The 26,236-nt window shown below is 43.0% G+C and overlaps 1 protein-coding gene across 1 annotated transcript in view; it reads left to right on the forward strand.

Moving 5' to 3' along the window:
- tecpr1b (tectonin beta-propeller repeat containing 1b) overlaps positions 1-26,236 on the forward strand; it is a gene marked incomplete at its 5' end in the record, with an annotated part of 49,314 nt that overhangs the window by 18,116 nt on the left and 4,962 nt on the right. Inside the window, 15 exons of the mRNA XM_084329979.1 lie at positions 265-365; positions 1,736-1,837; positions 6,039-6,166; positions 6,591-7,186; positions 7,542-7,648; positions 9,458-9,667; positions 11,841-11,990; positions 12,783-12,940; positions 13,456-13,583; positions 14,233-14,326; positions 14,446-14,542; positions 21,470-21,549; positions 21,669-21,725; positions 22,379-22,553; positions 25,202-25,337. Coding sequence (XP_084186105.1) covers positions 265-365; positions 1,736-1,837; positions 6,039-6,166; positions 6,591-7,186; positions 7,542-7,648; positions 9,458-9,667; positions 11,841-11,990; positions 12,783-12,940; positions 13,456-13,583; positions 14,233-14,326; positions 14,446-14,542; positions 21,470-21,549; positions 21,669-21,725; positions 22,379-22,553; positions 25,202-25,337 — 2,319 coding nt within the window. The remainder of the gene's footprint in view (positions 1-264; positions 366-1,735; positions 1,838-6,038; positions 6,167-6,590; positions 7,187-7,541; positions 7,649-9,457; positions 9,668-11,840; positions 11,991-12,782; positions 12,941-13,455; positions 13,584-14,232; positions 14,327-14,445; positions 14,543-21,469; positions 21,550-21,668; positions 21,726-22,378; positions 22,554-25,201; positions 25,338-26,236) is intronic.

The raw sequence follows: 26,236 nt of genomic DNA on the forward strand, positions 1-26,236 counted from the left end.
GTGTGTTTGTGTTGTTGTATTGTTGTGAGGACTGGGAGCTTTTCTAAAACACCGTTAATTAATGTGGACTGGATTACTTTTTTTAAACAAAGGAGGAAAAACCCCGGTTTCAAAAATCCCTGTGTGCGTGTGGACTTCTGAGGCTTCAGAAACCAGCGTCTAAAATATCACATGGACTTGAATCAAACTACTACTACATAACTCTTAACATGGAGTGGTGTATTAGTAGTAGTGTAAGCGCTATATCCTCTCCTGCCCCGCCAGGTGTGTCGTGGGTGGAGGTGGAGTCTCCAGTGAAGGAGGTGGAAGCCCTGCATGTAGCTGTGGGGCTCAGTGTGGTCTGGCTGGTCACCAAGGATTACAAGGTGAGTTAGTCGTACCCCTCAGACTCAGTGGTCCATAGAGCTGCTCCTTGTCGATTTGAGCCATCGACCGAACGGATAGGATTTTGACAGAAGGTTTTACCCCGTCCGTTGGTTTATTTTTAAATGAGAACGTTCTGCATTTTGCAGAAGCAACAGCAAGTTCACAAACTGTCCCAACACACAGACACAAAAAGAAAAACGGACGTAGATGGACAGACACACCGGATCGATGCGACAGCAGATGGTGTAGTTCTGCTGCGTACCCTTATGTAAAAGTATCACATAGTTTGATGGTACTTTAAGTTTTAACCATGGTACCAGCCATTGTATGAATAATTTACCATTGTTCTTCCGTGGTAAAGGTTATGTCTCGCCATGGCACCACTTTTGCACTTAAACACTCAAATTTAGACCATGATATTGATGGTATTTCTATCATCGTATCGACCAAAAAATATATAGAAATACCATGATACCTTTTTAGAAATACCATGATACTCTTTCACAAGGGTTGCACTGTACGTGCAGACGCAGCCCAGTTTGACCCACCCAGAGCCAGTACCTTTAGGGCCTAGACTCAGCCTCTGGACCAGAGTGAATGGAACATAACAAGGTAGGAATGGTAGAGTCTATATGGGCTGGTGAAAGACCGCCTATGACGACAGATCAGTACAACAAACAGCACAACTACAGCATCTGCTCTTACCTTTGACCTAGTTCACAACGTTTTTCACAGTTATTTCTATTGTGTTTTTCATACCGAGTGAGTTATTTCTATTGTTTGTTTTTCATACTGAGTGAGTTATTTCTATTGTTTGTTTTTCATACTGAGTGAGTTATTTTCATACTGAGTGAGTTATTTATATTTTTCATATAGTTATTTCTATAGTTTATTTCATACTGAGTGAGTTATTTCTATTGTTTGTTTTTCATACTGAGTGAGTTATTTATATTGTTTGTTTTTCATACTGAGTGAGTTATTTATTTCTATAGCTTTTTTTCATACTGAGTGAGTTATTACTATTGTTTGTTTTTCATACTGAGTGAGTTATTTCTATTGTTTTTCATACTGAGTGAGTTATTTCTATTGTTTGTTTTTCATACTGAAAGATTATCTCTGGATGCACATGTCTGGCATCACAGTACTCTTCTTTAATAAGCATTTATGAAGAGGTCTTTCTGCATGAATGCATCCATGTGGGAAACTATTTTACAGATGTGTTGATAAAATGTACAACAATTGACACAATTATATTTATTGAGAAATTCTTTAGTTGTGGACAGCTGTAGTGATTAAGCGCATGGCACTAACATTTGTGTGTGTGTGTGTGTGTGTACGTGTGCGTGTGTGTGTGCGTGTGCGTACCCAGGTGTGGTTCAGACGTGGTGTGAACTCACACAACCCCTGTGGCTCAGGCTGGATCAGTATCGGAGGGGAGATGATGATGGTGGACGTGGGGCTCAATGACCAGGTCTGTCTTCACGCCATCTTGCTCTTCATGATGATGCCAGTACAGTATGTAAACAATCAAGGACCTCCAGGTTCTACTCTATCACATACCTACCGGCCCAATGCTGTGCTGGGGCAGAGTGACTGAACCATGTTGTGTTTGAGGCGACAGTATAAACAGACGTTTCACTGAACCATGTTGTGTTTCAGGCGACAGTATAAATAGACGTTTCACTGAAACATGTGTTTGAGGCGACGGTATAAACAGACGTTTCACTGAAACATGTGTTTGAGGCGACAGTATAAACAGACGTTTCACTGAACCATGTTGTGTTTGAGGCGACAGTATAAACAGACGTTTCACTGAAACATGTGTTTGAGGCGACAGTATAAACAGACGTTTCACTGAACCATGTTGTGTTTGAGGCGACAGTATAAACAGACGTTTCACTGAAACATGTGTTTGAGGCGACAGTATAAACAGACGTTTCACTGAAACATGTGTTTGAGGCGACAGTATAAACAGACGTTTCACTAAAACATGTGTTTGAGGCGACAGTATAAACAGACGTTTCACTGAAACATGTGTTTGAGGCGACAGTATAAACAGACGTTTCACTAAAACATGTGTTTGAGGCGACAGTATAAACAGACGTTTCACTGAACCATGTTGTGTTTCAGGCGACAGTATAAACAGACGTTTCACTGAACCATGTTGTGTTTGAGGCGACAGTATAAACAGACGTTTCACTGAACCATGTGTTTGAGGCGACAGTATAAACAGACGTTTCACTGAACCATGTGTTTGAGGCGACAGTATAAACAGACGTTTCACTGAACCATGTGTTTGAGGCGACAGTATAAACGGACGTTTCACTGAACCATTGTTGTGTTTGAGGCGACAGTATAAACAGACGTTTCACTGAACCATGTTGTGTTTGAGGCGACAGTATAAACGGACGTTTCACTGAACCATGTTGTGTTTGAGGCGACAGTATAAACAGACGTTTCACTGAACCATGTTGTGTTTGAGGCGACAGTAAACGGACGTTTCACTGAACCATGTTGTGTTTGAGGCGACAGTAAACAGACGTTTCACTGAAACATGTGTTTGAGGCGACAGTATAAACCTGATTTGGGGTTCTATCAGTTTCCATCAGGAAAGTTAGAGCAGTCAACGTGAATAATGTTTACATTTAGCTGTTATATGTAATAGCGATGGGTACCGAATTCGGTACTTTTAAAGGTACTTACCAAAACACATACGTTTCTTTTTTCTTTTTTTTTTTTACTTTATTTACACTTTTTTCTTTTCATGTCAACGTTCACACGCACAATATACGCTTACCTAGGATTTGACTTGATTCAACAACAAAGCAGTCGGGGCAATGGCAAGCCGAAAACTGTCGAAAGTGTGGTTATTTGAAGTTTGGATATTTTCTTTTATACAACTAAACATTTTTAGAGACTAAAGTACAGAAAAAAAGGCATCGTTGGGTACCGGTATCGATTCACAGGTACCGTACCGGTACCGTATCGGTTCAAATGTGAACGTTACCCATCCTATGTAAACATATTGACATTTCTCAGCCTCAAATCTATTAATAATCTTGGATTGCAAGTATACTTTTTTACATAGAATCTCATGTATGCTCTACATTAGTCCTAAATGTCCTAAATGACACTATGCTATCACTACAGATAGGGATGTCCCGATCGCATTTTTTTTGCTCCCGATACGATCCCGATCATGTGATTTTGAGTATCTGCTGATACAGATTTTTCCCGATCCGATCTTTCGGCAATGCATTAAGAAAAAAGAAAAGAAAAAAATGCAATCAAGTTGACCCTTAACACTTTCAGTGCCCAGCAGGGGGCGCACATTTAGTGCTTGAATGCCCACCATCCACTTCAATGTTAGCATTAATATCACCTAATCTATGTTTTAAATTATGGCTATGTGTCTAATCTGCCCGTCGCTTATCAATGACTCATTTTCCAGTCAACATTGTCGAAGCGGATTGTTTTTTTATCGGTTCATTTCCGTTTTATAGCATTTTGAAAAGCCCTCGTTTTCAAGGGGGAAAAAAAGAATCCGTGATAAACGCCCTGTACTGTAATATTCTAGAACGTTGTCATTTTTCAGCCTATTTATGAATCGTTTTGAAAATCGATTATCTTAGTTCCTGATCACTCGCACAGTCAAACAGCCATATCACATATAGGGGGAAAGCTTATATCTCCGTGAAAACAGGTCTGATTATCCTAAGACTGGTAAAATAGATTCCTTACCTGAGATCAGATGGTATCCAAATGGATGATTCCAATTCCTGATCGCCATTCCAAAAATCTATCCTTTTATTGATCCAACGCGTATACTGTAAAACACATATTACACGCTGTGCTGAGGGTCAACAATGAATCTGATTGGCTCCGGTTACATGCGTGAGAAGTAAAATGTGGATTCCGGAGGGTTTTTTTCTCATCCATTTTCATTGAGTCCAATCCAAAAGGGTGCATTACCATCTGGGAGACGATAGGGGGCGCTTTTTTCACATCTGAGCGCCTGGTGGGGCTGATTTACCAACGGTAGACTCGGTTGATGAAATATGAATTCAGATCGCTAATAAAAAAAAAAATCACAAGAATTCTCGTGATGGGCATTCAGGGGGCGGGCTGATAACCCGAGATATCTCGTGATGGGCATTCAAAGTGTTACGTTTTTTTTTTTATTTAACAGTATCCAACTATCCATTATATCCAACATGGATATGGCTTTTTTAACAGTATATCCATTATATCCAACATGGATATATAGCTTATTTTTTTCCACTTATTGCAGCATTGGATAAAAATAAAAATAAAGCTTATCAGTGGTGCACCAAAAATAAATTAAAAAGAGAGTCCCTGCAGGCCCAGGGCCTTGACAGCACCAGACACATGTACCAACAGAAACAACTAGAGGACTTCCAACAAAGAAAACTGTGTTTGGTTCTGTACTGATCTCTCGATCCCCCCCCCCCCCCCCCCCCCCCCCCCCGATTCCGATTTTATGAAAATCACGTGATCGGCCCCGATCTCCGATTATGTGATCGGATCGGGACATCCCTAACTACAGATTAGAAGTCCTAAATGACACTGAGATATCATTACAGATTAGACGTACTAAATTACACTGAGATATCACTACCGATTAGACATCCTAAATGTCACTGAGATATCACTACAGATTAGAATTCCTAAATGACACTGAGATATCACTACAGATTAGATGTACTAATTGGCACTGAGATATCACTACAGATTAGAAATCCTAAATGACACTGAGATATCACTACAGATTAGACGACCTAAATGGCACTGAGATATCACTACAGATTAGACGTCCTAAATGACACAGATATCACTACAGATTAGAAATCCTAAATGACACTGAGATATCACTACAGATTAGACGTCCTAAATGGCACTGAGATATCACTACAGATTAGACGTCCTAAATGGCACTGAGATATCAAAAACTCTTTTGGATTTGCTAGGATTTCTTTGTTGGCAGTGAGGTTAAATCTTGACACACAAAAAAAGAGCTACTTTTGATGTTTGATTTGTGCTTCAAACACTGTGCCAATATCCACTCTCTTGCCTCCAGTCTCTCCAGACTTGGCACTGTCTCCCCCTGACCGATTCACATTTCCCCGCTGGCTCTGGATCTGGTTTCAGGCTCGGTCAGGAGGAGCGTGGCTGGGAAGGCTTGGCTCCATTTCATAACGCTGAGTCTCAGAGTGAACTTTGCTAGCACTGCAAAGTCTTTCCTCTCGCACACCATGTCTCTCACCCCCATCTTACTCTTGTCTCGAGCCCGGACCCCCTGTAATGCGAGCACGTCCAGCCGTCCCTGCCAATGCTCCAGCACTACCACCCTGGGCCCCCAGCCTTATATATCCCACAGACTGTTCTCCCAACAGCCCAACATATGGGAGACTTCCCTAATTACAGCTGACCAGTGCGTCATCATCACGGCCCATAGTTCAGGGAGGCCATGGATACGGCCTGTGTGAGCTGGTGCCAGGGTTACAGTACACAGCCTTATACAGTAGCATTGGTGTCTCCGCAGGGCCCCTTCACAGTACATGACATGAGGTCATGGGGGGTAGGTGTGCGTGGTGTTGTCCGTCCGTCTGTCTGAAGGAATTCCTTCCCACCTCTGTGATCCACTCCTCCAGGTGTGGGCAGTTGGCGAGGATCGTGGCCTGTACTTCAGAATGGGGGTAACTCCATCGGAACCCAGTGGGAGTGGCTGGATCCCTGTCTCTGCCCAATGGGGTAACAGGAAGGAGATGGCTCCTCCCAGGTCAGAACCCAAATGAAAATGAACTATACTCAAATATATCTAGTATGTATTCACGTTTTCTTTTTCACACGCACTATAGATTTACCACATAAATACTATTGTGATTCATAGTATTACTGTTTTTCCTTTTTCATACGCATTATAGATTTACCACAGAAATATTATGGTGATTCACCATAGTATTTCTATTATCGAAATTGAACATGAATCACTATAGGATCCCTGTGGTTTTACCATAGAAATACTATGGTATTATCGGTACTATTTAGTGGGATACAAATAAAAAAAATAGGAATACTATAGTTTTGCCATCATTCATTTTCTTATAGGAAATAACTGTTCGGATTAACCTTTTTCATTGTCACACGATGTATACACATACGTCCGTAATCTCTTACGTTTGCGTGTGGTGTTTGTTCTACAGGGAGTTCGGTGGACAGATGACAGAAGCGTCCCAAGCCTCCGTTCTGAGCTGCACTGACTCGGACTCAGAACTAGGCCCTGCGGAGGCTCCGGCCAGCAGCACTGACGCCCTGGAGGCAGCGGACCTCTCTTTAGTGCCCGTCGGGGCCGCAGACACCCCTACACCTCCCCCTGCAGCAGACACCCCGCCATCCACTCAAGGGGACACGCCCAAACCCTTCATCCCCACCAGTGATAGCTTCATCACCAGCTTGGTCTCAGACCGAGACAAAACCTCCACGCCAGGGCCGGCCACCCCAGAGGTGCCCCAGGGGGAGAAGGGAGATCCCTCCCCGGCCCCGATGCTCCCTACCCCGGAGGCGGCGGGGCAGGAGGTCCCCTGGAGTAACGTGGATCTGGAGGGGGCCGAGGCGGCCCGGATTGCCCTGGCGGCGGGGTCCTCGCTGGGTGACGGCGGGGCTGCCGCCACCTACCCACTGGCCCTGGAGCCCTCTCAAGTGGTGGGGGAGGAGGACGGGCCGGTCTGGACCTGGATCTCTGGGGGAGGCTGCGACGTGAATGCTAGCTCCTCCCAGATCAGCTGGCTCAGTCCCACAGGTAGATGATGGATGGGACTGTGCATCTCTAGAACAACCGCAGAGTTTAAATGTGCACAATGAATGAACACCGTGTGGCGTATCTTAGTCATCTCCTTCAGCACATCTAAAATGGCATTTGCAATGGTCATTGAATCGTGATAATCTCAACCAGTGTAGTTAGTTACCATTCAAGAACATTGATTCAACAGGACCTGTCTTTTCGTTCAAATAATATCTATTATGCATTGATCCAATTCGAACATTTATACCTCGTGTCTGTGTGGTTTGTTCTATGTTGTATACAGATGATTGTGGTTGTTCTATGTCTGTCTGCCCGTCTGTCTGTCTGTCTGACCCGTGTGTCTGTCTGTCAGGTCTGCTGACCAGCTCCCTGTCACTGACCCCTGTGCAGCCAGCAGCCTGGCGGGAGCAGGACGAGCACCGGGAGCAGATCAGCAAGAAGCCGCTGGAGAGGAGCAACGTAAGCCTGACTCATCACTGACTCACTCAGTTTGACCCCTCGTTGACCTCAATGAGTCTGTATGACTCTGTGTCTGTGTTTGATGCCTCTTTCTTCGGCGAAGCCAGGGGCGGATGTTGTGTTTTCGTTGCCCGTCTGTCTATCCGCGTGTCCATTCTCACCATATCTCGAAAAGCAACAGCCGGATTCACATGGAATTTGCTGAGCACATACATGACCCCAAGAGGGGAAGAGATCTATTAATGTTGGTGACCCCATGACCTTTCCTCTAGCGCCACCATCAAGCCATTTAATTGCTCATCGAGTCTTTCCCTGTACCTAGGCTATATGAAAGATCTATATGTTTCTTTGTGTTGTTTTTTGATAACATTCTACGTGTTAATAATGGAAATGGTTCATACGGAAAGACGACTGCCCATATAAATGTCCTTTCATCCATCTCGGGCAATGCCATTTGATGATATTGTCACATCGTGTTCTCCTTACTTTGAGAGCTCATTACTCTAAACTTGTAAAACGGCAGAGAAAATTCTTGGCAATCTTTAGGACAGTATCTGCTTTTGTCAGCTAACAACCTTAACGTTTATTTCAGTGAAATCCCCCTTTAACTCATTGACCGCCGGGAATTAGACGGGGCCCCGCTCTAGCACTGCCACGTTTTAAAAGATAGGAGTGCATCACCTTGTTTATAGAGCTATAACTATATTCTATATTATAGCTATGGATATAATACTATGGCTCATTTGACATCACCTATCTATCGTTCAATATGTGAAAAAGAATACATTTTCCATCCATACGTTCCTGTGTTATACTGTGGTGAATATAAGTATGGTTTTAGAGTGGTCTAGGGTAATTCCCGAAATGCTGAGTTATAGCCGTATACGTCAATTCCACTATAGACGTTGCCGTTTCTTGCCTGTACACACTATTATTCCGAAATAAAATAATGTTCCATCATGAATGCATGAAGGGGGGGGGGGGGGGGGGGGGGGGGGTAGTTTCTGATAATTTGATTGTCAGTAACGCCATTCGTATTGAACGCTAAAAACACTTATCAGCCCGATCGGTATAAAAGCATTGACATTTACGTCAAATCTTCCTTACCTGTGATCGGGAGTATTCCAAAAATAATATTCCAATTGTTTGACCGCCATCTGGTACAGTACATCCAATGTCCATTTGGTCCATGCATAATCCACCACAACATATGGATCGGGGATATTTGACACGCTTCAATGGAACCAGGAGAACCGTTCGCCTCGCCCGACAAGGACAAATGAAACCGGAGATATTTGGCCGTTCCACAAGCCAAGATACAAGGTTACAAAGGGTGCTTGATACCGCCGTCTAGCTGGATGCGGCCGGTATTGCACTTTGGCATTCTCCATGTTAACCCCGAGTCCGTGTGCCTGTAATGAATAGAAATATTGAATAAAAGAAACAACGATCAAATAACGAGTATACTCATTGGCGTTCAACGATTGGTGCCCAATAACGAGTAAACTCGTTGTTGGCGGGGAATGAATTAAAGAGTAACTAAACACAGGGTCATTCTGCAGCCTAGTGGTTGATATCACCTTGCGGCCCACTCTGCCCCCCCCCCCCCCCATTGGTGATGTCAGAGTACCACAGTTTGGGGCAGGGCAGAGAGTGCAGCAAGGTGAAAATATCAACCACTGGAGCAGCAAAATGACCCATGTGTTTAAAGTCACTCTTTACTGTAACTCCTGTCTCCCCCACATCCGCTCTCTGAATCTCTGGTCATCTCTTCTCCTCTCCTCCCTCCCTCCATCCATCCATCCATCCATCCATCCATCCATCCATCCATCCATCCATCCATCCATCCATCCATCTCCCCAGTCGGTGTGGGTGCGCAAGGGTGCCCTGCGCTGGTGGAGAGACTGGAAGCCCCACCGCTGGGTGGACGTGGGCGCAGCACTGGAACAGTCCACCAACTCTAGCGGCAGGAAGGACAGCATCTTCTTCATCTATTACACCCAGTATGACGAGAAGAAGGTTGGTGGTGAACAGCAGAACACACTGCCTTAGAGAGCGGCTACTCCCACCTGGGCAAACGTTTGCTCATACCTAGCCAGCAGTCGTGAGGGGTGGGAGAAATAATGAATCTACATTTACATTTAGTCATTTAGCTGACGCTTTTATCCAAAGCGACTTACAAGTTCTGTACAACAGGTCAGCAGGAAGGGTACAACAAGTTTGTCAAACAGTGTTGAACTTGGGTGCTACAGTCTTGAGTGCATAGTAGTATAGACAGATTAGCATAGCAGGTAGTAATATAGGCAATAAAGATCCTTTAGTAGCAAAGTGCATGATAGTGTACAAAGGTTAGTATTTTATTTTATTTATTTATTTTCATTTCAGATATTGATTGAAGAAGTGTGTTTTTAGTCGACGGTGGAAAATTGGGCGGATTTCGACTGTATGACTCTGTCTGTGTTGCCTCTTTCTTTACCTCCGCTAAGGTGAAGCCAGGGCGGAGGTTGTGTTTTCCTTCCCGTCTGTCTATCTGTGTGTCCATTCTCACCATATCTCGAAAAGTAATGGCCGGATTGCCATGAAATTTGTTACCTGTGATTCTACCAGTTTTTTCGACTGCATCGAGGTAATTGAAATCACAATGTTTTGAAAGGAATTTAATAAAAATGGTGATGCATGGAGAAGAAGATGATAGTGGTCTGTAATAGACTCTCTCACAGGTGATGCATGGAGAAGAAGATGATCTGGTCTGTAGACTCTCACGGGTGATGCATGGAGGAGAAGATGGTCTGGTCTGTAGACTCTCACAGGTGATGCATGGAGGAGAAGATGATCTGATCTGTAGATTCTCTCACGGGTGATGCATGGAGGAGAAGATGATCTGGTCTGTAATAGACTCTCATGGGTGATGCATGGAGGAGAAGATGATCTGGTCTGTAATAGACTCTCATGGGTGATGCATGGAGGAGAAGATGGTCTGGTCTGTAGACTCTCACAGGTGATGCATGGAGGAGAAGATGGTCTGGTCTGTAATAGACTCTCATGGGTGATGCATGGAGGAGAAGATGGTCTGGTCTGTAGACTCTCACAGGTGATGCATGGAGGAGAAGATGGTCTGGTCTGTAGACTCTCATGGGTGATGCATGGAGGAGAAGATGGTCTGGTCTGTAGACTCTCATGGGTGATGCATGGAGGAGAAGATGGTCTGGTCTGTAGACTCACAGGTGATGCATGGAGGAGAAGATGGTCTGGTCTGTAGACTCTCATGGGTGATGCATGGAGGAGAAGATGGTCTGGTCTGTAGACTCTCATGGGTGATGCATGGAGGAGAAGATGATCTGGTCTGTAGACTCTCACAGGTGATGCATGGAGGAGAAGATGGTCTGGTCTGTAGACTCTCACAGGTGATGCATGGAGGAGAAGATGGTCTGGTCTGTAGACTCTCACAGGTGATGCATGGAGGAGAAGATGGTCTGGTCTGTAGACTCTCATGGGTGATGCATGGAGGAGAAGATGATCTGGTCTGTAGACTCTCACAGGTGATGCATGGAGGAGAAGATAGTCTGTAAGACTCTCACGGGTGATGTATTTCCAGAGTCTACAGTCTTTGCTGCAGCTATATGAAAATGATTGGACTATTAATAGATCACTCATAGCTTTATCTGTGGTTCATGCAGTTGTGATCCCGTGAACAAAGCCTTCTGATATTAATTTCTCTCTCTGATAAGGCAGGGGATTTTGAATTTTAAGCGGCAGCTTAAAAAAGGAAAAATCGCTAGCCAAAACTAGCTTAGCATAGCAGATCAGGTCACGTGACATCACCAGCGTCAGTGCATTCTCCGCAACATCTGGTCATTTAGGGTTTAGCGATTTTTGGCTTTAAAAAAAATTGGAGCATGTGAACAAAACATCAAATCGTTTGGTGAGACGCAATTTTCCCATTAACCCCACATGCAGTATCAAGGACAACATTACTGGTAAACAGGAAAGGAAAAGACTGTTAATTTTGGCAGCAGAAAAGGGCACAGGGGCTTGATGTCATAATGACGTGAACACGTGAGAAGTCTATTGAATTTATTCATGAGATCCCTGGTGACCCCCCCCCCCCCCCGTCTGCATTTACTGCATTCATTGATTGGTTTAGAACTGATCTCTCTCTGTCTCTGTCTCTCTCTCTCTCCCTCTCCTCCAGTACCTCCCTGTGTTAATAAATGAGATCACCGCTCTGGTTCCGGTGCTGACGGACAGCCACTATACGTTTGCTGTATACACGGCTCAAAGGACCAGAGAGAGATGGCCTCTGATCCTGGCGGCACAGACCGAGAAGGACATGGGCGACTGGGTAAAAGATTCTGATCGCATTCAAATCTAATTCAAACCAAGAGCAACTACCGGTATATCAAGTTAAAACGTAGTCACAGAAGTCAAAGTGGACACACTATATAAGTCTTAAATAACTCCAGTCACAGGAGATAATAATAATAAAAATAATGATAATAATACACTTTATTTGTACAACCCCTTTCATACAAGAATTGCAGCCCAAAGTGCTTCACAGCAGTGATGTAGACACAAAATAGACATAGGCATACAATTAGCATAATTATAGACGGGCACAAAATGAGCAGAGAATTTATATTCTTTAAATCTTTTAATAGATTTCTGTCATTAAAATCTATGAAAAATAATAAGAAAATGTATTATTGTAATAGATTTGTGTCGTTAAAATCTATAAAAAGAGTGATAGGTTTCTGTGTTAAAATGTCCAATCTCAAGGTTCCTGCACAGGTCCCACCCACCTCCAGGGTCTGAGGCCCCGCCTGTATTGGGAATCGTGCAAAATAAAAGCAATTCATAAAGTATAGACAAACATAGACTTAGAATGAGTATAAAATAGACAGTGCAATAGAATAGTGCAATAGTGCAGTGCAATACAAATGTTCTCATCTACACTATTCTCATCTCATTACACGTAATGGACGCTCTCATGTCTAGAACATGTTAACGATTATACTTCAAAAATCGACACACACTTGGGTGTAAAAATCCGTTACTGACGTCGTCTGTCCGGACTGAACCGCACGGACGTGCTTTTCTTTCTGCTGACGGTGTTTATTCTGTTCCGTTATCCCAGATTTCCCTGTTGTGCGAGTGCTGCTGCGAGTGGCGGGGCATCAGGGGCCCTCCGACCAGACAGGCCCTGTGGGCCACCACCTCTAAAGGAGACATCATGGTCCACGAGCCCACCTGCTCCCTGGAGGCCTCTGCACACACGCTGCCCTGTGAACTCATGTGAGACTGGTGCCCACGTGGTGTTACCCTCGTCTTGACTGTCTGTCTGTCTCATTACTGATCGCTCTCTCTTTAGTAGTCTGGGCTGGGTTTTCCAAAAACACTTGAGTGCTATGATCATCTTGGTTTAATTGCAAGCCAAAGGACAAACATAATGTTAGCGTGACAAACATTTTCGGGGGAAATTTCCTCTCTCTATTTATTTGCTGTTGTTTCTCTTTATATGGTACAACTCTTGCATGCCCTACCAATGCTTTTGTGCAAATTGTCAAGTAATCTCATCCTTCCGCCTTGTCTCTTGTCACTACGCTTTGTATCTGTACACTCACTTTACCAGCAACAAACTATTAGGCTAATGTCTCCATCTTTCTTGCTAACAGGCTAGCGTGGGCAAAAATTTCTTCTTAAACGGGATATGTTTGTGCTGCTAACGTGCTAACTTGTGAATACGGCGTCAGTGTGTCTTCCAGTGGTGAACGTGGCTGGGTGCTAACGCTTTGTGGTGCTGCCTGCAGGTTCTGGCGGCAGGTCTCGGGGCACCTGCGCTGTGTAGAGTCCAACAGCCGGGGGCTGGTCTGGGGCATCGGGTGGGACGGCACGGCCTGGGTCTACAGCGGGCGCTATGGGCAGCAGCCCACCCTGGGTAAACCTATACCCCATGGAGACAATGTACCCACTTGCCCTACATGCTCCTTTCCCCGAAATCTCTCCATTTGACACTTGATGTATTCAGTCTATTCCTTGTCCTTTACCTGTAAATCCCATAACGTGATTTGTGATATTTGGTGATGGGAAAAACCTTTAATGGATCCTTTTGAATCAGTGTTTCTCAGCCAGTGGGTTGAGGACCCAAAATGGGGTCGCGAGACATTATGATTATGGTCACAGACGAGGAATAATATACATAGGAGAATGTTAGCTATCTGATGAATTCGGTCCCAACAAAGCAAAAGCGATTGAGAGCCATTGCTGTAAATTACCTTCTTTAATAGTGGCCAAATCCTCACCTCTTATTAAATTACTTTCAATATTTACTTGTGCATTATACAATGTTCCCCAATAAAATAATGATTTGAACACATGCAAGAGAGAATGAATCCATTTACTCCTCACTAACAGCTTGCTACTCTAGTTTATAAATGCTTTGAGCATGATTTGGGATTTGTTATGATTCTAGAGTCCTGCATAATAGTACATACAGTAGGGCCTACCTGTAAAAAATAAATGGAATACCGTTTATTTTGTATATTTCTATTAAATCAAGTGTACATTGTGTGTACTGTACGTTGCAGAGGATGCGGCACCAATGCACACACAGACCGATGTCCGGACGGTGTACGTCTATGAGAATCAGAGGTGGAACCCCATGACTGGATACACAGACAAGTAGGCCTACTTAATTTACATGAAGACGAATCCCATGGTCTTTTTTCAGTCATGTTTAGTTATCTAGCTGACGTGATAGAAAATCCCGAGGTTTCACAGAGTGTGTTTGATTCCTCCAGGGGTCTCCCTACAGACCGCCCCATGTGGAGTGATGACAGTGGGCTGAAAGAGTGCACCAAGGGGAACACGCATCCGCCCTCCCCGCAGTGGTCCTGGGTAAGTCGCCCCCCATCACCAGCACCAGGTTCAGGGTAAACTTTATCATCAAATGGAAACGGACATAGTCCAGTCGGGGTATCAGACAGATTTGTAGACAGTGGAGTAAAAACAGATTCCAATGAGTTGTTATGGTTAAAGGAGCAATAAGCGGCCGCCGATTTTTGGTAACATTTTAGATTTCTTATTATATCTCGACAGTAGTTGGTAGTATTCACAAAAAATAGATAAGATGCTGACAACGTAATGAAATAAATCTGTTATTCCGATAAGGGGGAGGAGCTAAAACAACGACATCCAATCAAACAAACAACCAAGTCAAATTATTAGAATGAGCGAGCTGTCTATATCTAGTGACACTCACGCTTTATGCGCATAACAGTTGCGCGTGTACACAAAGGCCTGCTGCTAACACATAGCTGCCTGCTAGCTAGCTAGTGGGGCGTGGCTTTTGAGGCATCCTGATGCGTTCTGATCGGGAAGGGCATTGTCGAATTCGGTTTAACCTCTTATGCATTGGGCAAGAATGGGGCTAGTTTTGCATAAAACGCCTGGCGATTGCATACCCAAAGTAATTTGCGATTTATTCTTGAACCACTTATAGCACATGCATGAGTCTGGTCTCTTTTGAAAGGAAACATTCTGAACTTTCTTCCAGGAAGAATTACTAAGTGCTAATGTAATAGAGTTATAGAGGTTTGAACACACTGAAATAAAAGTTTTGTTTACTCACGTCTTTGTTTACTTGCAAATAGATGCCTGTTTTTTAGTTCCAGCTGAGACATACTGTAGGAGCGGTTCCATAGCCTGAAGTCTTATCTAGTACAAAGTTGATAACAATCCCACAAAAAATGAGTGTTTTACACATGTTTTTGTAATGTTTGTATCGGTAATAATTCATCCTAAATGGCCGACCGTGCAATTCATTTTGACGGGGGAGAGAGAAATTCTCAAAACAAACAACTTCTCTGTCTTCTTCTCTCCCCTTTTCGTAGGGATCAGCCCTCATGTAAGATATCATTAGCTCCAGAATTTTATTTGCTACAAAGATGGTCAATAATTTTCACCGTCATAGGTGACTGGTCCGTTCAGGGCCAGCCGAAACCGGACGTGGTCACTTGTCCCGAAACTGACGTTGGTTGTTTGGTCTTGTAACCCGATTGGAAGCACGTAATAGGTTGAGTAGGGTGTCAATAGAATGGCGGCTATTTTAGCTTTCCAACAATGTGTTGGTTGATCGGCAAAAATACAGCCTGAAGCCGGCAGACGAGGGCAAAGTGCCACAACGTGATGTTTAAGAGGTTAAGGATTTTTAAATATTTAAAAGTTCTGCCCAAAATCAACGTCCGCCTATTGCTCCTTTAAGTAAGTGAGTAAGTTCCCAAAAAAGCCTATTTTACATCTGCAGTCAACGTCATCAAGAACATAGCAATGTGCATACAGTACTGTAGCAGAAGATGGTCAAAGTAATGGTCTGGTTTGGGTGTTTTAAATAGGATATCCAGTATATGATATCACATGACACGTGAATGTAATATCCTGGCCTGGTGGGTCTGGCGGTTAGAGAGGTCATATAACTGAAAGGTCATGGGTTCGACCCACCCATTGTGACAGCCAACATAACCATCTCTGTCGCTATTATAAAATAGAATAGATAGAGTAAAAAAAGTGTGGTTTGATTCAGTTTGAAAATAGGCTAAAATGATTAAATAGAATGGACAGTCAATAAAAAGAAATATAACAGAGCAGTGCATCGCTCTTAACACTTTGAGTTTCTTTACAAAGTTCTAACATACAACAGAGCAGTGCATCGCTTTTAACACTGAGTTTCTTTACAAAGTACAGTTCTAAATTACCTTATAGAACAACAGAGCAGTGCATCACTCTTAATTTTGAGTTTCTTTACAAAGTTCAGTTTATAGTGCATAGGAGGTAGTGAGATACAATTGGCATAGAACCGACACATGAATTTGATAGGAAGTGTATAAAAGTAGGTAGGGTAAGAATAGTGCAGGTAAAGTACAATTTGTGTCAGGATATCCCTGATGCTTCATTTAAATGCCTGAGCAAAGAGATGTCTTGAAGATGTCTAGCGAGTTGGCTTCCCTGATGTTTTGGGGTAGTTTGTTCCATAGTAAAGGCTGCATCACCGATGACTGAACCTGTACTCTGAGCCCCATGGTGGAATATGACCATGTTCTTCTCATATACAGTAGAGAATGTAGATCTGACATGGTGGAATAATGACCATCTGTTCCTATGGATAATGTAGATCTGACATGGTGGAATAATGACTATCTGTTCCTCTTATGGATCATATAGATCTGACATGGTGGAATAATGACCATGTGTTCCTCATGGATCATATAGATCTGACATGGTGGAATAATGACCATCTGTTCCTCATGGATCATATAGATCTGACATGGTGGAATAATGACCATCTGTTCCTCATATGGATCATATAGATCTGACATGGTGGAATAATGACCATGTGTTCCTCATATGGATCATATAGATCTGACATGGTGGAATAATGACCATGTGTTCCTCATATGGATAATGTAGACCTGGCTGTAGATTGTGTCAAGGTGTTGGGGGGCGGCGTGGGGCGGCGTGGCTCAGTGGTAGAGCGGGTCGTCCAATGATCGAAGGGTTGGTGGTTCGAATCCCGCTCAAGCCCATGTCCATCCCACTGCCGTTGTGTCCTTGGGCAAGACACTTAACCTACTTGCCTCGTATTTAAGCATTACATCACGCGCAGGAGTGGTTTGTGAACAATAAACCATGCCTAGGGGTGGTCATTGGGCCCGAGGCGCAGCCAAGGGTCGTTAGACCCCCCTAGGCATGGTTTATTGTTCACAAATCACGACTGCAAGTGGTGTAATGCTTTTATACAACTGCCACATTCATCCAACCTTATTGCTATACAATAAACACACATTAATCGAAGATTTATTGAAAAAACCATCCGCCAGAAAAAGTAGTTCCCACAACAACAAAAAAGACGATTTGCCTCCATGTGGAAGCAGCTCGGAAGTGCATCCAACCAACTAACACATCCAACTGTGTGTTATTGGAATGATAGAGAGAAGTTGCCTCATGTGGAAGCAGCTCGGAAGTGCATCCAACCAATTAACACATCCAACTGTGTGTTATTGGAATGATTGAGAGAAGTTAGCTCATGTGGAAGCAGCTCGGAAGTGCATCCAACGGATCCAACAAACTAACACATCCAACTGTGTGTTATTGGAATGATTGATTGAAAATTTTATTACCAGATGCAGAATGGGTACAATACAGTACGGCTCAATACACACAATTGTTAAGGGTATGCAGACCTACTTTCTATAGAACTTCATTCTTGGATGCTTCTATAGAAAGTAGGTAAAACAAATAAAAAAGTTTTCTTTGCCCTATAGGGAAAAAAAAGTTTTCTTCGCCCTATTTTTTTATTTATTTTTTTAGCCTAAACTTAACCAGTTGGAAACCAGGCGTACAGTAATAAAATTAGCAATCAACCAATCAATCAATTCAATAGACCATGCTCACTTAAAACAGCGCAGCACTCAGCTGCTTCTCTCTCAGTCTGATTCTCCCCCGCTGTTGCAGACAGGAGTGTGGGGGTGTGTGGGGGTGTGTGGGGGTGGGTGGAGAGCCAGCGTCGGACAGTGTGAGAGTGAGCGCTGCAGTCAGGGGGAAGGAAAAAGAAATTTAAAATAAAATTGCACATAATCAATCAATCCGCGATTTTTCTTTTGTTTTACAATGACTCATGACCCATCAATTACATCATCCAACATTGTTTAAAGGACTAAGACATTCGCCGTGACAGAATCACTTTATATTTAGTCGTTATGACGCTATCAACATATCCATTTGTTAAAGATTATTGTCCGCCATCTTGTTTTCTCCGAAGAATCAGCACGGCGGAGACGCGGAGTGATGTGATTCGGTTGTGGGCGGGTCCTGGGACCAGCAGCGTGGAATGGTCCCTATACATACGTGTAAATGGACTGTTTCAGCCAATCAGAATCGAGAAATTTGCATGCCGTTGTATAAGAATGTGTATGCATGTGAATGAATGTTGGTGGTGGTCGGAGGGGCCGTAGGCGATGATTATTCGACACGCTTCCGTGAGTCTGCCTCAGGGCAGCTCTGGCTGCAATTGCAGCTTACCACCACCGGTATGACTGTGTATGAACGAATAATGGACTCTGTAAGTGCTCTGGGGTCACTGGGGTGTCATGAAGAGCGCTATATAAATCCAATTTATTATTATTATTGTTATTATTATTATTGGGATCTGGTTAGACAAAAGGCCTCAGCATAATAAAACAGGCAGACCTCTCCTTAAGTTATTTATCCCTGTCGTTGTTATGACTCCTGTTTTCTGTTGTCTTCTCCTTTCTTTTTCTAAATGTAAAGCGTCCTTGGGTTGTGTGAAAGTGAGCAATCTCCAACGAAGTGCGCAAGTTGGCTTAGGTTATACTGGAACTTTCTATGTGCTTTTTCTTACATAATAGGTGGCAGCTGAGTGGGTTTAACATAGGGACATAACATTCCTATTCTTGGCATTCTCTGGTGAATAAGACAGTGTTGTAGTCGAGTCACTAAATCTCGACTCCGAGTCACCAAAGAAGAGCCCAATTCGAGTCCGAGTCGAGTCCCCATTACCATAGTCCAAGTCCGAGTCCAAGTCATCAAGGTTGAGTCCACTCCACTCTGGCAGTCAAAGAGCTGACATACAAATAAAAAAAGGTCTACATTAAACATAAATGACACATCAGTCACCATTTCAAAGCCAGGGAGTTTATTTACTTTGTGACACAATATAGCACAACTGAACATGAGGGTATCGACATGTAGGTGGAAGACACGTGTCTGCCCTTGCACGAAAATAAAACATGTTACGGTATTAATATAGCCATCAATATCTTATGCCAAATGATTAGGGCCTATTACAAAAAAATATTAAAATAAAAAATATATAACTGTATTTATCAATTAACAAGTCCTCGTCTGCACCTTCCGAGTCCGAATGCAGTCAATGCTCAAGTCCAAGTCGAGTCACGAGTCCTGAAAATCAGAACTCTAGTCGGACTCAAGTACTACAACACTGCCTCCAGATAGCGGGATAGCTGCCTTACCTGTTGTATGAGACTGGTGTATGAGACTGGTGTATGAGACTGTTGTATGAGACTGTTGTATGAGACTGTTGTATGTGACTGTTGTATGTGACTGGTGTATGTGACTGGTGTATGAGACTGTTGTATGAGACTGTTGTATGAGACTGTTGTGACTGTTGTATGAGACTTTTGTATGAGACTTTGTATACATGTGACTGTTGTATGAGACAGACAAAAATCCTTGCATCAGTATTAAAAAGTAAAATAAAATAGACAATTTTGAATGAAATAGCACTATGACAATTGTTATACAAATGTTACTGTTATATTGTCAAAACTAAGACAAATATGGTGATATTGGTCATAACGCCAGCCCTAGACTCAATAGGCACCAAAGAAATAATGCTTTGCATATGGCTTTTTAGGAAATGTTCACTCACTAAGGTATTTTTATTTTATTTTCACAATTTCACTGAGCTGTCACTCAATAACTCTCAAATTAAATGAACAGTTTAGTACAGGGGTGTCAAACTCATTTTCACAGAGGGCCACATCAGCATTATGGTTGCCCTCAAAGGGCCAAAGACCGTATAAATGTTAATGTAATGTAAAATAAATGTAGCTACACATTTACATATTGTTAAACATGGTGTTTCTGTATTTATTACTTATTCAAGTTATACATATTGCATATTCATTTGCATAAATGTAAAAATATATGTTAGCTTATGTTATTTTAACAAATAATTTTAGTTTATCAGTACCCCATATTACTCCATCAATCAATGATCAAACCATTCAAGTAAATAACAAAGAAGAATATCATCAAATACAAGCTATGACATTAAGTTTGTTCAAAACCTTTTTGTCACAGTCAAGAGGGGCAGAACTAACAACTGTGAGCTGCAAAGAACACGTGGGACAGATGTAGCAGATGTTACAAAAACAAATGGCTGCACACAACCTTGCAGAGGCCATACAGTACATCCAACTAATGGAAGATAGTTTAATTAACTTTAATTAACAGATTGCAGAATGGGTACAGTACAGTACAGCTCAATACACACAATTGTTAAGGGGATGCAGACCAGAGAAAGACTTTCGACTTGTTTACATCAGGGTCCCCCATTTTCAATTCGTAATGAAATTGCTATTATGTGTCTGCATGAACACACAACTGTAACTGTACTCAAAAATAACAAAATAAGGGTTGTCTCAGTTCACAACTATATTGGTCAAGTTTTGGGTGGGACTTGTTTGCGTCCCTACAGCTTCTTATTCAATTGAGCGAGATGCTCGGTTATGTCACACAGCCAGTTTGCATCTGACAGTTCAGACAATATTTCTTCAACCCTTTGTTACCTATTCCGCCTGGATCTTTTTTGTATTTTGGGCTGTAAAATTGTCAAAGAATGTCTGAGGAGTAAGTGCTTTTGGCTTTTTTCCTTTGTTACCTCAGATGTTCAACATACATGTATGTGTAAGAATGTGTAATAACTAAGGCTGTCAAAGTTAAAGCTTTATTAACGCATTAACCCACAATTATTTTAACACTGCTATTTTTTAACCCAATATTAATGTAAAAAAAAAAAAAAAAATTTTTTTTTTTACCTGAGCTCTTGGGGGGCCACATCAAATGACGTGGCGGGCCGGATTTGGCCCGCAGGCCGTGAGTTTGACACCTATGGTTTAGTAGTTTGGGGATACGTGTGAGGTTATGGGCAGAATAAATCCGCTTTGTTTTCTTTTTTTATAACCCACACTGGGATGACTGGAGGAGGTTTTCTCTGTCCTTCAGGTGACGGAGTGGGCTGTGGACTACACTGTCCCAGGAGGGGCAGACAAAGAGGGCTGGCAGTATGCAGCAGACTTCCCCGTGTATGTGTGACATCATCATAGACATTACTTCTTACATCTACTGTCTGTCACACAGTGGTAGAGGTAGACGGAGACATAACGGTGTGATAGTCGTCTTTGACGTTGTCTCTCTCATGCAGGACATTCCATGGCCACAAGACCATGAAGGATTTTGTGAGAAGACGACGCTGGGCAAGGTATACGACACACAGACACACGTCAAACATCACACTGTAAATTCACTAAATGTACAGTACAGGGATTTGTCTTGTACATCCATTAGAGCAGTGGCTCAATGTGAGGTCTGGGGACCTCCAGGGGTCCTCGAGGGGGGTCCAGGGGGTCCCCAGAAAAGTCTGAAATAGTTTAATTTCAATATTTAATTCACTAGTAGTTAGCCTAATGAGGAATTATGTACGAGTCTCAACTACAACATAGAAATAGTTATGGAATTCTGCACTAAATCATGTCTAACAACACAAGTCTTGTCATGTCCCTGAGACAGAATCCTATGAGGTTCTGTAGCTTGATATGAATCACTTTGGAATCCTCAACACGAAAAAGGCTGAGAACCAGTGCTTTAGACCAGTGTTCCATCAGGTAGATACTAAATAGAACTATAAGCAAGTGTTTCGTCAGGTAGTTACTGAATAGAACTATAGACAAGTGTTTCATCGGGTAGTTATACTGAATAGTAGTTATACCAGGTAGTTATAGTTATTATATCATATCAGGTAGTTACACAGTCTAAAATAAGTAGTATCATGTAAGTTGTGAGCATTCAAGAGCACAGTCATATTATTCACAATGCATACATAGGTCTGCTTACATAGTGTTTTTCTACACACAGGAAGTGTAAGACCACACTGCGAGGTCCTTGGCAGCAGGTCCCACCTGTCCTTCTGACTGACATCTCAGTGATGCCGTGCCTGGCCCAGAGCAGGATGGACCCAGTGCCTGTCTGGGCCCTCAGCGACAGGGGGGACGTCCTGTGTCGGGTGGGGGCGAGCCACCCAAACCCTGCGGTGAGGAGCGCATGCTGAGAGGGGACAGCTGAGAGGGACATAGTATAGGAGGAGACAGTAAGACAGCTGAGAGGGACATAGTGTAATGAGGAGACAGTAAGACAGCTGAGAGAGACATAGTGTAATGAGGAGACAGTAAGACAGCTGAGAGAGACATAGTGTAATGAGGAGACAGTAAGACAGCTGAGAGGGACATAGTGTAATGAGGAGACAGTAAGACAGCTGAGAGGGACATAGTGTAATGAGGAGACAGTAAGACAGCTGAGAGAGACATAGTGTAATGAGGAGACAGTAAGACAGCTGAGAGAGACATAGTGTAATGAGGAGACAGTAAGACAGCTGAGAGAGACATAGTGTAATGAGGAGACAGTAAGACAGCTGAGAGAGACATAGTGTAGGAGACAGTAAGACAGCTGAGAGAGACATAGTGTAATGAGGAGACAGTAAGACAGCTGAGAGGGACATAGTGTAATGAGGAGACAGTAAGACAGCTGAGAGAGACATAGTGTAGGAGGAGACAGTAAGACAGCTGAGAGAGACATAGTGTAATGAGGAGACAGTAAGACAGCTGAGAGAGACATAGTGTAATGAGGAGACAGTAAGACAGCTGAGAGAGACATAGTGTAATGAGGAGACAGTAAGACAGCTGAGAGAGACATAGTGTAATGAGGAGACAGTAAGACAGCTGAGAGGGACATAGTGTAATGAGGAGACAGTAAGACAGCTGAGAGGGACATAGTGTAATGAGGAGACAGTAAGACAGCTGAGAGAGACATAGTGTAATGAGGAGACAGTAAGACAGCTGAGAGAGACATAGTGTAATGAGGAGACAGTAAGACAGCTGAGAGAGACATAGTGTAATGAGGAGACAGTAAGACAGCTGAGAGGGACATAGTGTAATGAGGAGACAGTAAGACAGCTGAGAGGGACATAGTGTAATGAGGAGACAGTAAGACAGCTGAGAGAGACATAGTGTAGGAGGAGACAGTAAGACATCTGAGAGAGACATAGTGTATTGAGGAGACAGAATGTGGTACTGCTGTAGCTTATATACCGTCATTGATCCATGCAAAGGTATGCATTTGCACCACATGTTTTACATTAAAATATACAGTATACATTCTACATACATTCTATATATATGTTTTATTATATTCTATTTAAAAAATAATAATAATAATTTTAATTAAAATTAAAAAGTTCCTTGCAGCATTTTAATAAAATAGACAGCTTTAGATGAAATAGCACATTGTATTTTGGCCACATCGCCCAACCCTAGTTAGTGGTGTTATTCTCACTGGGACCACTCGTGTTTATACCCTGGTGTCAGATGTTTGGATAAAGACCAAATGACGCAGGCAGAGGAGAGATTGCCGAGGTGAGATTCACACCTCAGCCAGCAGGGGGAACTATACATGTGATTCCAGAAGCACTGGTCTTACCCACTGACTACATCATCACTCTGCACCATTGAGATTATTTTTATCTCTCTGTGTGATATGGATTTCCTTTCTTTCATCTCAACCAACTGTGTGTAATTTATACATGTCATATTTATAGTTGTTTATCTGAGCGACACCACAAGGCGACAAGTACTACACTGGAAAAAGAAAATGTAATTTTAACAAGTAACCAAATCCTGTAATGAGGTGTTAAAATCTTACCTCTCAATGGCTCAGTGGTTGGAGCATGGTACCAACAGCATGGTACCAACACTAGCAGGGTTAGGAGTTCAATTCCCACTCATGTTACCTTCTTAAAACAAGTGAACGTTTTTACTCTTGAGTAGAGTAGGGCTGGAATATGAAGGTATGCCGTCATGGATCCATGCCACGGTATGGATTTTTATTATACCATCATCCTCAATATATAGTACATATTATAAAAGACAACAGTATATTTTTACATTCATCAAAAGAAATCCTTGCAGCAGTATTAAAAAGTAAAATAAAATAGACAATTTTGAATGAAATTGCACTATGACAATTTTATTACAAGGTAAAGACATACAATTATGTCATCACATTGTAATTTGTACTGGAAAACGAAATATCATCATATATCCATGTTATATATTATGTTATATTGTCAAAACTAAGACAAATATGGTGATATTGGTCATAACGCCAGCCCTAGACTCAATAGGCACCAAATAAATAATGCTTTGCATATGGCTTTTTAGGAAATGTTCACTATTTTATTTTCACAAGTTCACTGAGCTGTCACTCAATAACTCTCAAATTAAATGAACAGTTTAATAGTTTGGGGATACGTGTGAGGTTATGGGCAGAATAAATCAGCTTTCTTTTTTTTGGGTGGAGCATCTTTAAAATATGTTGATCAATAGGCAGCCACAGCTTTTTAGCAATATTTTAGATTTCTTCTTGAGTAATCTATAGTAGTAAAAAAAATAAAAATAAGAAGTTTGACACAGAAATTAAAAAATATGTCGTTCCAGTAAGGGGCAGGAATAAAACAACGACAGCGTGGCATTGGAGGCATCCTGATGTGTTCTGACTGGGAAGGGCATTGTCGAATTCAGTTTAAGGATTTGAAAATATTTCAAAGTCCTACCCAAAGCCAACAGCCTTCAAGAGGGGGATCCTTGTTTTGCAGTGTAAGTACACGGTCTCTTCTCTCACACACAGGGTAGTTCCTGGCTCCACGTCGGCACAGACCAGCCCTTCAAGTCCATCTCCATCGGGGGCGCCAGCCAGGTGTGGGCCATCGCCAAGGACGGAGCCGTGTTCTACAGGGGGTCCGTGTCCCCCCAGAACCCTGCAGGTCAGTGTCCCCCCAGAACCCTGCAGGTCAGTGTCCCCCCAGAACCCTGCAGGTCAGTGTCCCCCCAGAACCCTGCAGGTCAGTGTCCCCCCAGAACCCTGCAGGTCAGTGTCCCCCCAGAACCCTGCAGGTCCGTGTCCCCCCAGAACCCTGCAGGTCAGTGTCCCCCCAGAACCCTGCAGGTCCGTGTCCCCCCAGAACCCTGCAGGTCAGTGTCCCCCCAGAACCCTGCAGGTCCGTGTCCCCCAGAACCCTGCAGGTCAGCCTGAGCTCTGTGTCCCCCCAGAACCCTGCAGGTCAGCCCGAGCTCCGTGTCCCTGTCCCCCCAGAACCCTGCAGGTCAGCCCGAGCTCTGTGTCCCCCCAGAACCCCGCAGGTCAGCCCGAGCTCCCTGTCCCCCCAGAACCCCGCAGGTCAGCCCGAGCTCCCTGTCCCCCCAGAACCCTGCAGGTCAGCCCGAGCTCCCTGTCCCCCCAGAACCCCGCAGGTCAGCCCGAGCTCCGTGTCCCCCCAGAACCTTGCAGGTCAGCCTGAGCAACAGATGGATAGAATACAGGGGTGTAAAGTACTTGAGTAATTGTACCTCTTTACAATACTTAAGTACTGTTTTTGGGGATTTGTACTTTACTCAAGTATTATTAGGTTTGTATACTTGTACTTTTACTCAATTACATTTCAGAGAAAAAAAACATACTTTTTACTCCCTACATTTCAAATGCAGACCTACAAAGTACAAATCTTGCAGGTCCAACTACTGTATTTTTATTAGTATATTTGTTTCTCTGGCCGAACTAACGTTAACGTTATTACTCTTGCGGCCGCACTTTATTTAAAAACAGCCAATCAAATCCCCATCAATGGAAAATTAACCCGCCCATACCCATGCTGATTGGTCCTTG

This window comes from Notolepis coatsorum (assembly GCF_963971535.1).
Source record: "Notolepis coatsorum genome assembly, chromosome: 14".
NCBI lineage: Eukaryota > Metazoa > Chordata > Actinopteri > Aulopiformes > Paralepididae > Notolepis > Notolepis coatsorum.